This window comes from Tiliqua scincoides, chromosome 2 (assembly GCF_035046505.1).
Source record: "Tiliqua scincoides isolate rTilSci1 chromosome 2, rTilSci1.hap2, whole genome shotgun sequence".
Classification (NCBI taxonomy): Eukaryota; Metazoa; Chordata; class Lepidosauria; order Squamata; family Scincidae; genus Tiliqua; species Tiliqua scincoides.
The window spans coordinates 115865747-115878106 of record NC_089822.1 but is presented as its reverse complement, the minus strand read 5'-3'; the positions used below and the strand labels follow the sequence as shown (position 1 = coordinate 115878106).

Sequence of the window (12360 nt, the reverse complement as noted above, 5' to 3'; positions counted from 1 at the left end):
CAATATGTATCACTATATAACCTTCGTCTCATAATAAAAGTGAATTTCCTGGTCTTAGTCACACTCTTTTGTCACATTCTAGGTGATCAGAAAACATAACTCAGAGCAGGGCCATGTAGAATCAGTAGAACTACTATAGAGAGGAGCTATCTCACGTTCAGTGGTTCCCTCTGAATTCTAGAACACAGGTTAGCCAAGCAATCCTAGACGCTCCTGAGAGTAAGCCCCACTGAAAACAATAGGACTTCTTCTGAGTAGATATGCATAGGATTGGGCTGAATCTGGAACACTGTTGTGAGGGACAAGGCCTCCCCAACATTCAGTGGTGTAGCTAGGGCATCTTGGCACCCAAGGCTGTGATGTTGCATGTCACCCCATAGAAGTGCCTAATCTGGATGTAATTGTGCTGATACAATTTGTTCATGAAAAACATGGTTGGCCGCTCAGAGCGGCTCACAACCACTCTGAGTGCCCATGAGGAAGGTACAGGAGAAGGTACTGTGGTGGCAAAGAGGCATCCTCCCTGCTGCAGTACCTTCTCCTGCACCTCCCTGTGCCTCAGGAGCTGCCATCGGAGGTCTAGGTTGGCACCCCTGAAGGCACGGTACCTGGGGAAATGTACCCCATGGTCGCTCCTGAGCTACACCTCTGCCCATTTAGTTCAGCAGGGGTTGAGGAATTTTTAGCCTTGCTTCAATGGTATCTCCAGATAAAAGTTATAATTTTTATAGTAGTAAATGACTATCATTTAGATGAGAAAAAATATAGCAAAAGCTGCTCTGATCCAACCTTTACAGAGAAATATTTTTCAAGATGGCACAGTGTTCCCACCAATACATAGCCCTCTCTGGATTGTGCTACTAAATCAAAAAGCAAAAAACAACAATTGGGCCATGATTACTTCCAAGGGCAAAAATAGTCTCTTATTTTGACTAGGCAGAAATTGGTCAAATGAGTTGTGATATCATTTGGGGAATGACAGCACTTTATAGCATCCTTTGGCATAGAGCTTGTCATCAGTCATGTCCTATGTAACCGGGATTGAAGAAAAGCTTTTTTTTTTTTTAACAGAGAGGTCTCAAAAAGCTAAGAGCCTCTCTATAGCAAAGGTGTACCTTTGCTTAACTGTCCTACCCAGTATCCAGGGAACTACAGGTATGCGTAGGGGAGAGGGTCACTAGAAATCTCTGACTGCAAATTCTCAGCAGTCCTTGGGTGGATGGGTGGCAAAGGCTGTGAAAATAGCTCTGCTTTAGATATAGATTTGTAACCTGGAACTGCTCAGCAGGTTAATGAACTTGGTTAGAAGATTCTAAATTATCTTTTGATAATTTAGCCTTTTGACTGTCTTGGTCTGGAGAGAGATCCTATTACAGAATCTTACTAAAACTGCCAAGAGAATGTTCTTTTTTCTTTTGCTTAATCTGCATTGGTAGCAGTGGGTTCTGGGAAGGCATGCTGCATCCTTTAGCTGCATATGATGTTGAAGTATCCATGAGTAAGCAGAAAGCAGCAGTGATGGGATGAGGGTGTTAGGTGAAGAGACAATAAAGGAGGAAGGGGAAGGAGAACACTTGACTGGTTTATTGTTTTGGGGTCTGTTGTCTGTTTTTAGGAAAATGTTGCAGGAAATTCCCAGCTCATACTGATATAGTGCCATCCATGATATCTCAGCAGCTGCAAAGGGAAAATAATAGGGAGGGAATGTTTGTAGAGGAGAGGTGCACAGGAGGGGGGCTGAGACAGGGGCTTCATTTCAGGCTCCATTAAATTTTTTGAAAAGATTTGAAAAGTCTGATGAATTGAGGCTAGTGGCTGTGCCAGGTCAGTGCTGTGCCCGTGCAGAGCTGTGAACTGCGCTTATCTATCCAATGATGTGGTTTAGAAAAATTTTATGTGTGTTTTGTACACTTGCTTTGTTTGTAGAAGTTCTCTGTTTCAGTCGCTGGCACCTCCAAGTAGAGCCGGGAAAGATCACTGCCTGAAATCCTGGAGAGCCACTACCAGTCAGTATAGTAGACCATGTTCAACTAGATGAACCAACTGTCTGGTTCAGTAGAAGGAACTTCTTAAGTATGAACTTAGTCTCCCTGGAGCGGGATGAACACTTGTTAGAGGTAGTGTGCACTTCTGCATGGCCTTGATTATGTACTTACAACAGATCATACCTTGCTACTCCACATGTTAATTGAGAATTAACTACTACTTTCTGATTCTAGACTCACAATCGGGAACAGAAATCAAAATGCTCACTTCATTCAGTGGGGGATGGTGATGGAGGAATCCATGCTTCCACTATTGGGTTGCTCAAGAGCATGGGCCTCCAAACCCCAGCCCGCAAGCCAGATCTGGTGTACGAGGAATATCCATTTAGGTGTGGTGAGGTGGCGGTGAAGGCTTTCTGTTCCGTGCAGGAGCCTTTTTTTTTTTTGTGCCAGCCCTTTACATAGCCTTGTGCTGTGTAACTGCTTCCCCTGGGAAATCAGGGTACAGAGGCTTCTGGGGCAACAGGCAATAAAGCAGCTGCCCAATATGAGGATGTGTAAAGAGCAGGCATGAAGAAAGGAGGCTGCAGTGCAGAATGGAAAGCCATTGCCACTGCAGCACCACATCTGGACAGATATTTCTGGCATGCAGCGGGCCGCAGTTTGGAGACTGCTCAAGAGAGGGAGGGAAGAGACTGGTTTGTCTCCCCTGGACAAATATTACCCATTTATTTAGGTTTCTCCCCTAATCCATCCATAGGTTGGATAAATAGGTAATATGGAGTCAAAAACTTATGCAGAAGAGACCCGTTAACTGATAATAATCAGGATAACGTTAACCCGTTAACCTGATAATACTATTCAGCAGTGGTTCCCAAACTTTTTAAACTGGCAAGTCCCTTAACCTACCTCCTTAACCTATTGGGCATGACCCCCCCATTAGGGCTACAATCTTATACATTATATAGGGTGGCAAGGTTTTTAAGGACTCTGCAGCTCCCCTGGCTGGTTTCCATGGCTCCCTGGTGACCAACAGCTTGGTTTGGGAACCACTGCTATACAGTATTTAAATTTCTCCCCATTTAAAGTTTAAGCCATTTCTGCCTAATGTTGCATATACGCAACAGGGATCAAATGTGTACACCTGTGGGCTGGGCAGAAATGGGTTAATACAGTCCTAAACAAAAAATGTCTTGCAATACCTCCAAAAGATGTTTATCAAGAGTACAGCTCACCTCTATTTGCAAAAGGATCTGAACAGTGCTGACTTGGTAAGAATCAAAATGTGCTGCCAGATATGCACCACAAATCTGGCAAGAAGGGAAGCAGACTTCCATATGTGTACCATAGACACTCGCCTATAAGGTGAAAAATCTGCCAATAAATCATCTGGACTTATCTGCAGGTCACTCAGGGGTCAGGGTTGTTTGAGCACAGGAAAAGCCCAGAGAAAAGCAAGAGAACAAAGCAGAGGTAATTAGAGGGCAATCCAACTCCATCAGGGTGAGGTTGCAAGCTGCAGCCTTTTCACTTTTCCTGAGAAAAAAGTAAGCTAGGACTCAAGGCTTCCATTTAAATCAGGCAAGCCTTCTTCTCTTCTGCAGCCTTGTTCCACTTTGCAAATGTTTGGCAGAGGTCTGATTTTTAAAACACCAGCATGTAACCCTTATTTTCATCTGAAACAAAGTCTGAGGCTACAATTCAGTGCACCATAACTTAAGAATAACACCCACGGAAAGCTATGGGTCTATTTCTGAGTAAATTGGGTTGCAGCTATCTGTAGCTGTGCTTGCTCACACTCATTCCTTCTTGCATGTCTCTCCACTGTGAAATGAATTGCATACTCTCAGTTATATGTCATAAATTGTATGTTATGTGTTGAGCCTCTGGCTTAACACACCAGACACCTTGAAGAAGAATCTGATTAATGGCTCTACTGGTATGTTGTTTACAGTGCACTTACTCTGATAGTGTTTACAAAAAAGGTTGTGATGACCAGAATTTAAAAAGTTAATGAATAAAAATGTATCTTAGAATCTTTTACTATATTTTTAATAAATTAGAGACTGTACAGTCTTGTTTGGGTTGTTTTTGGCCTACAAAATTGAGAGTCAGAAAAGTTTTTCCCAAACTTTATGGTGGTTTGATATGAATTTGGGTGCCAATTCCAAAAATAGCATCCGTTTTGCCCTATCATGTGTAGATTTGGAGACACGGCATAGCCTCTTTAGTGCATGGTTCAAGCAGCTTCCTCACGAGGCTATGCCGTGTCTCCAAAACTAGTGATAAGGCAAAACGGATACCATTTTTGGAATCGGCACCCCAAATATACCCAGGAATTGGTGTAACGTTTAAGGAAGCAAAATGTGTGTTGGCCTGTGTTACTGGTAGGTTATTTTTCAAGTATCTGGTCTTGGGTAAAATCAGACAAAATTATAGTCAGACACCCCCCAAAGTTTCCCCCCCCCATCTTATCCGAGGGTCATAGAAAATTCCATAATTTTTGCTCAAAACCTGCCGTTGACATATCTGTGAGATTGACTTATAGTTGTGTGTCTAAGGTATTGTAGGTTCACTTGAGCAACTGGCGTGTGCATCCTCCTCCTCATTAGGATCCTATCAAACATGGTTGGTTGGTAGGGGTATAAATTGCCTTCTAGGGTCACTAGTGGTTGCGCAACTACAGTTAAATTGAGATCGTAGTATTTTGACAATGACCTGTGTTCAGTGTCCAAATACCAACCACACCTATTTACACTATCAATCTACATGCTCTATTGCTGCTGGCAGCTGAAATGGCAGTTGTTAAAATGGAATGGTATGGGCAGTTACACAAGTACCTCTTGTGTGAGGCACTTCCTGTTTTGCTTTCTAGTTTGATACCAAAAAATGATCTGGCCAGATTTCAAAAGCAGCATTATGAGGGTGGGCTTCTTCACTAAGGGATGCTTTATATTCCTGTGCAAGAAGTATAAATAAAAACATACAGCTTCTCAGGTTACTAGCATTCTTTTCCAGCAGACTTGCTAAGCCATTCAGGGCTGAGCTTATACTAGCTATGTGCAGGCAGATGTTAATATGGAGAGTGGTTAAGCAAGCTTTCCCCAAATTGGAGAGGCAGTGTTAGGTGAACTTTCTCTTGCTGAAATTCTGCTTGTCATAGCAGTTACTATAGGCACAGGAGCCCTGTCTAAATAAAAGCTATCATCCCTACTAGGCTGTAATTAGTATGTTTTGTGTCTCCTTTTAACTCAGCTGTTAAATTGCTTTCAAAATGGACAAACATTCCAGGATGCTACTGAGCTAATACATGAGATTCTGGGTTGGATGAATGAGGTCGGTGTTTGGGGGGTTGCCTCTTTGTATTTTACTGGGAAATAATTGCCTTTCAAGGCCCTAGTTGTTTTATATAGGTTCCCAGTAGGGGTAAGAAAAGTTGATCGCTGTCACTGATATCCCAAGTATCATATGGAAGTTATCAGGTTTTACCCTCAAAAGCAAGGAGTTACCCTCAGATTTCAGGTGCCTGTAAGGGTTACAGAGCTGACCAACTAAGGGTACAATCCTAACCAGGTCTACAAAGAAGTAAGTCCTATTGTGTTCAATGGGACTTACTCCCAGGAAAGTGAGGTTAGGATTGCAGCCTAAGAGGGCAATTACCAGAAAGTTCTCTTGCATAAGTCACACTGAAATGAACCCTTTCACAGGCACACTCATTTCAAATGGGAGACCTTTTCAGTAGACTATGCCCAAATGTTATTTAGGAATGGGGCAAAAATGAGAGGGAAGAGAGTTTTTCGAATTTCTGCCTCCTGTTCCAAATTGCTTTAGGCTGGTCTCTGTTTATGCTGTGAGCCTGAAATGACAAATTCCCCTTTGGAAAATTTAGGGTGGAGAAACCCATTAGCCATCCACAATATGGTTCCTAAAAAAGAAATATAAACATCATCAAAACAAAACAGAACAAAAAAAACAAACAAACAAAAAACAGACACAGTGCTTCCAAGATGCAAGAGATGCAGAAATACCAAAGGCCATTAATGGATTTCAGTTTCCCAAGGAGTGACAGCAGCTCGCTGGAAGGGAGGAAGAGAGTTTAATATAAAGGCAGCAGAGAGAGAGAGAGAGAGAGAGAGAGAGAGAGGCAACTGCTAAAACTGCAGCAAAAATTATAAGGCCATACTCGAAGGTTTACACTGTAGGGTGCGTCCCCATTGAAAAGCAAGACCACTGCATGTCATATCAAAAGGTGCCATGAATCTACCACACCACACTACAATGCTGGCATGGCTTTGATTGATTAAAAAAAAATGGAACTGTTGAAATAGTCTAAGCAATTAGCGCTCCCAGAATACGTGGAAACTAAACCAGCAGGGAACAGGCACAGCTTACCTCTTTGGATCTTTAACTGTTGTTCCAAAAATGAGAAATAGAGGGGATTTTTTTTATTTCCAATAAGGCAGAGGTGGTTGGGTGAGGCACAGGAAAGGGACTGAGGCAGATAAAAGGAGCAGGGGACCAGCTTCATTTCCATTCTAGGACACAGAGGACCTAGTCCCTGACAACATCAAGAGGCAGTTTCTCACCTTTTGGTTCAGAACCAGTGAAAGGCTCCCCTCTCTTGCCACACCCTCTCCACAGACATCTCTCCCTCCACTTGTCCCAGTATTCTAACCCTTTCTACAATTCTTTTCAAACCTTTGATGTTCAGGCAATTGGGGCGTATCCAGCTTCAGTCTGCTACATTTTTCTCATTCTCTGCCAAAGCAATTTTGTTTTTAACTTTCTACAATTAACTAAAAGCCTCAATAGAAATCCTTCTCCTCCAGTTTACATGCCTACATTACACATTCAAGCCCTTTTCAAACCTGTTTCGCTGTCATGACTCCCAAACAAGGAACCGTGACAAAGCATACCCACATTCCCAACTTGCATTGGTCTTATACTATTTAAAACTGTCGTGGTTCTTCCCAAAGAATCTTGGGTACTGTAATTTAGTGAGGATGCTGAGAATCCCTTCCCCATATAGTAATGCATTTCTCAGGGTTTCCTGGGAAGAGGGAATGACTTGCTATAACATAGATGTGTCTAGAATCCAAGTTTACAAACACATTTCATGGACTTCACAAAACTTTCAGGATTCTTTGGGAAAAGGTTCATAGTAACCCTATTGTTTACATGTGAAGTGTAGATGGTGCTCAACATCACAGAGCTGCAAGAAGAGATGCAAGGAACAGCTTCTGCTGTTGAACAACTTCCATTCATTCCCGTGTGAGTTGCACAGCAGCTGCATTGGGTGGCCTGAATCTGTCTGATCAGTGGCCTGAATCTGATCTGCCAGTTCATTTTTGTATAGGGTATGGTCACGCGTAGCAGAAAGAACTTCCACAGTGTGGCCTGGTCAGCTAAGGAAACAACTGCCCTTTTTGTGTTGTCTGCCTCCAAATTTAATCCAGACCAGAAATGCCTTAACCCTCGGGATGGTCAGTGAACTCCTGATTTGGAGGACCAGTAATGTAAGAATCTAGCCCTGTCCAAAAGCTTCATACTCTGAGTCTCTGGAACTCAGTCTCTTGCTCTGCTCTATACATTCCCCCATGCAGCTGTGAGTGACACACACGAAACACCACATTACACATAATCACCATCAAGATGTGTGGCTAGACTGAGAAACGAGGATAGATCCCCAGTTGGTATCAGTCGACCTGCTCCAATGTCTTAGCCTGTTCTCTACCCCAAATCCCACCTGACCAGCTGGGGATCTGACTCCAGTCCATTACAAACCAACACCCACTGATAAGAGAAGGCAGAAGAGACGAGCAAACCAAGGAGAGAAGGGGTGCAGGTGGCTAAAGAAGAAGGGCAAAGCACAGAAATTGTATGGCTTTATAGAAGTAGTAAATCCGGTGTGACTGAGACCGGACAGAGAAAAAACTGAAATAAATAATATTGCAACAGTGACTGCAGCAACGAGGGACCAGGGGAGTGGGGTGGATAGAAGGGAAAGGGGGGAGAGATTGGAAGAGGGCAGAAAGAGGATAGAATTTTTTTTGTTTTGTTTGTTTTTTAAATCACAAGCAGTAAATGGAAATCAAGACTCACTCCCGGCACCGGCGCTGGCATTTGCGGCGGAGAGAATTACGTGAGTGGGGGTAGAAATATTGGTTACATCGTGCAGTTGGCTGAGGACAGAAGAACGCCGTCGGACAGCCCCCTGAAAGGAGCCACTTCTCTTGAAGGTGCTAACTACCTCCATCTGCAGGAGAGAAAATGAGATAGAAAATTTGGATGGCAGCGGGTAGCAACTGCAGTGGAACAGTGCGTGCCAGCCAGAATTGGCCATGCTGGTGTTTCAGCCTCCTGCCACAGGCAATGAAGCATTATGTGCCAGAGGCCAGCTGGTGGGTGTTGGCAGCACACTGATGTTCTTTTATGGAAAGAGCAAATTGCACCAGCAGAAGATCAACTGGTCATACCTGAAGGCGCCATTCATTTCTAAGTAGTTTACATAAAGTACAAACCATGGAACGTGATACCAGAATTGTTGCAGGGACTCCAGTAGTGGTTATGAATCATCCATTAAGAGCACAATGCAAGGCACAGCTGACCTGTGGAATTCATTGCTACAAGACATTGTGAAGACCAATATAACTTGAATGGAGTTGCAAACAAATAAAATAATGAAAAGACAACAGGTTCATCAACACCTCAGCCTCAAAGAAGAGGAGAATTATAAAACATTTTGCATATGTAAATTGCTGTATAACTGAACAGCAATACAAATCTCTATAGGTATAACCAGTTCCTGCCCAATATTCCATCAGACTCTGACCAAGAAAGACCAAAGATAAGATTTTACAGATGAAGGGTGGGAGGAAGATGCAAATAAGAACAGGCTGGACTCTCACAGTTACTTGTTCTCATATAAGCGAATAGCTGCCATTCGTTCATATGTGAAAAGCCAAGTGCAGCATTGTTGCATATTGCAAGCTGCCATTGTTCATAGGTGAAAAGCCAAGTGCAGCCAAGTGCAGCACTGTTGCAATTAGGAAAAAAATCTAGCCCTGACCCCAATTGGCCTGGACCTCATTGGCAGGGATCCCATGAAAGCAGTGGCCATGCAACCATACTTCACATCCCATTTTACAGTCATGACCTCCTATAAAAATGATGGACATTTTACGTGTATTTGCTGCAGGGTTATCTGTACCTGAGCACCAATCATTCAATGAGAAGCTGTCATAAGAACATACCCATCTCAACAATCTTTTCCTTATATGAGGGAAACTTTGAAAACTGATGCATCGCTTGAGGTCTCATCACTTGATGGCAGCGAAATAGTTCACACAGTTGTTTCCAGTGAAAATATAAACTGACATTGAGTGATATGCCAGTTCTGTTTGTGGTGACTAATGTTGGTTGGCACATTCAAACATTTATGCCACTGAGCAGTAGTCAGTGGAAAAAACAGATGAGAGAGAGAGAGAGAGAGAGAGGGAGGGAGAGAGAGAGAGAGAGAGAGAATCTGATGCATAATGCCCTTGAGACTTGTAGCTTTTTTTGCCCCACAGGAATGACAGCTGCCTTTTTTTCAAACAACAAATGGGAGATTGGCATGCAAATTAGTAACCAATGCTCATGTCATGGTTTTTTTTACTTCATGATGTCAAAATGGCCCCATTTTACAACAAGGAGGAATAGAAGGAACTACACACTGGAAATAAGATGTTCTTTGGTAGCTGCGATTGGAAAATTGTAAAAGAATGGGAGTATCAACCTGATTCAAGAGGCACTCTACAATACGGAGGTGTGGAAAGTAAAATTAGGAATAAATCAGGTTATGGTTTACTCCGGAAGTTAGATATAGGTTACAAGAGGATTTTCAGTATTACTTTTGCTCTTAACCAGTGAGCAATTTGCACACAGAAGCAACCAAATGAATTCCATATACACATCTCCCCTGCAGAATTGGGAACAAAAGATCATTGCATATATGGATTTGGTTGTATTTCTGCATCCAGCATCAAGCACTGGAAACTGAACATAAAGTACATAATATTATGCTAATGGTGCCAATCACTTCTGGCAGAGGGTGGTGGTGATGAAGGCATGCTTCAAACCTCTCACCTCCCCAAACAGGTGATTGGTCCTGTGTTTAATGCTGACTGACTGCCAATGCTGACTGACTGACCAGTGGGTAAGAGCAAGTACTGTATAAAGAAGAGAAATTTTGAAGCAGATGAAGGTTCCACCATTCTGTTTCCCACAGTGGCTGGTATAGATGTTTGTAGCTTTCTGCCATGAGCACAGATCCACAATTTAACTGACTTCTCTCTTTCATGGGCTCTTTCTCTCAAGATTGTAGTTATGTGCTATATTACATGGATGCCTATAAAGTTGAAGCTTTTAAGTGATGGGGCAGTAAGAGACTTTAGTGCTTTTAGTCCACGTATTTACGCTATCAGAAATTAGATTCTGACTACTATATCTCTCAGGAACTTTAAGAGCCAGCCCAAAGCATTTTGATGCCCAAGGTGAAAACCAGCATGGTATCTCCATTTCTCACTAATTATGATGAGGCAGAATCCATAGCGCAGGTTCCCTATGCAACCCTCCTGGCAATGAATGAGAGCCATTGCACAGCTGGCTGAATTAGTATGACAGCATTGGCTTTGTGTAGCCCAGTAGCACACAGCCACCAAAGAAATTAAGGATAAAATTAAAGGTAAACGTTCATTACATTACAGGACAGAGTACAGCTTTGCTGCTCTTGAATGCTCTGCACTTTCAAATCAAGCCCAGATTCTTTGGAGGAAGGAAAGATACAGCTATGGTAAATGATGAGTATAAGTAATATTACTAACAAATGAGTAACCAAGATTCATTTCTTGCACTATAAACTGCATACAAAGAAACCAGTGATTTGATTTGGTATAAGGCTATGAAATTGCCATTCATAAATCCTTCTCACAGCGCAATCCTAACTTGTGCTGGAAGAGGCAGGCCAGCACAAGTTTGGGGCTGACTGAGGCTCAGCCCGAGGCAAGGGGAAACTTTGCCCTTTACCAAGGGAAGAGCCGCAGCAACCCCAATGGGTCTACTCAGATCTGCATCACCTAAAAAGGTGGCACAAATCCCAAGCAGCCCAGGACTGCTCTGGGTCACTTGGGGTTAGGATCTGGCATAACTGCTGGATCCTGGCCTCACCTCCTGCTCCCTGCCTGCCCATCCCCAGGAATGCCTGCCACCTACCCACCCCCACCTCAAAATGCCTACCTCCCATCTCTTCTTCACACCCCTAAGACCTCCATACCAGTAGAGCTTGGCTGGCGCAAACGCACCTCTTCCCAGGGCCCATGATAGTGCAGGGTGACCAGGGCATGTCTATCTCCCCTCAGAGTAGTGTGAAAGTGCTTTACAGCACTCTCACAACACTCTTTGGCCGGTTCAAGAGATTTGTGCCGGCCGAAAGGGGAGTTGGGGTTGCGTCCTTAATGTGCCTCCAGCAGATACCACTATACTAAAGGGTACAAACAAGCCAAGATGTCAAAGAAGCCAAGTTATGCCCAACAAGGAGAGACAGACCTTGATCCTCTCATAATCCAAGCCTAAAAGTGGCAATCAATTGTATCTGGCTCACATGGGAATGTGAGTTATAAATGTCTTCCACCATACATAGCATTGGGATGCATTCTTTGTGTGAAAACTTCTATAAACCTGGCTTACATTAGTTCTCCATTGTGAACAAGGGGTGGTGTACTCACCCAGGGCCCTAGAAAAGCATCCCTTCATACCAGGTACTGTACTAAGATTACCGATTCAATATCTCCTGTGAGAAACTAATGCTATTTGCAACATTTTTGTCAGGAAGAGAGCCAGTCAAATCAGAGGATTCTTCCGAGAGGAAATGATACAAATAATGTCAGTTTTCCACCAGAGTTTCTGGGACTGGCAGTCCCAGTTCCTCTTGTCAGAGTGGAGAGTCTATGATCTCGACTACACCCCAAAAGTTAAGTACTTAGCTTTTGGGAAAAGGGGAAATAGTGGCTGCTTGCAAAACTGAAGTGAGTACAGATCTGCTCACCTGCTTGAAGTAGGATACAAGCAAACCTGAGCTCATCTCTATTCTATTCATAGCATGAGTAGGGGCATTCGCTTTTTGGAGTGCTCTTGTTCAAATGTTCAGGTATCACTAGGATAGTTGGCAACCTTCAGTCTCAAAAGACTATGGTATCACGCTCTGAATGGTGGTTCTGGAACAGCGTCTAGTGTGGCTGAAAAGGCCGATTCGGGAGTGACAATCCCTTCCACACTGGGAGCAAGTGCAGTCTGTCCCTGGTCTGTCTCCCTGGCTATGGGAGCCCTTCCTTCTTTG

At 43.3% G+C, this 12360-nt stretch overlaps 1 protein-coding gene across 16 annotated transcripts in view; it reads right to left on the bottom strand.

Annotated features, from left to right (window-relative positions):
- ATP2B3 (ATPase plasma membrane Ca2+ transporting 3) overlaps window positions 1-12360 on the bottom strand; it is a 95777-nt gene that overhangs the window by 10562 nt on the left and 72855 nt on the right. For 2 of the 16 annotated variants that reach the window (XM_066617405.1, XM_066617404.1), the window contains one exon: window positions 8128-8241. The exons of 12 other annotated variants lie outside the window; for them this stretch is intronic. In XM_066617405.1, coding sequence (XP_066473502.1) covers window positions 8128-8241 — 114 coding nt within the window. The remainder of the gene's footprint in view (window positions 1-8127; window positions 8242-12360) is intronic. 2 more of the 16 variants (XM_066617408.1, XM_066617406.1) reach the window with 1 other exon arrangement.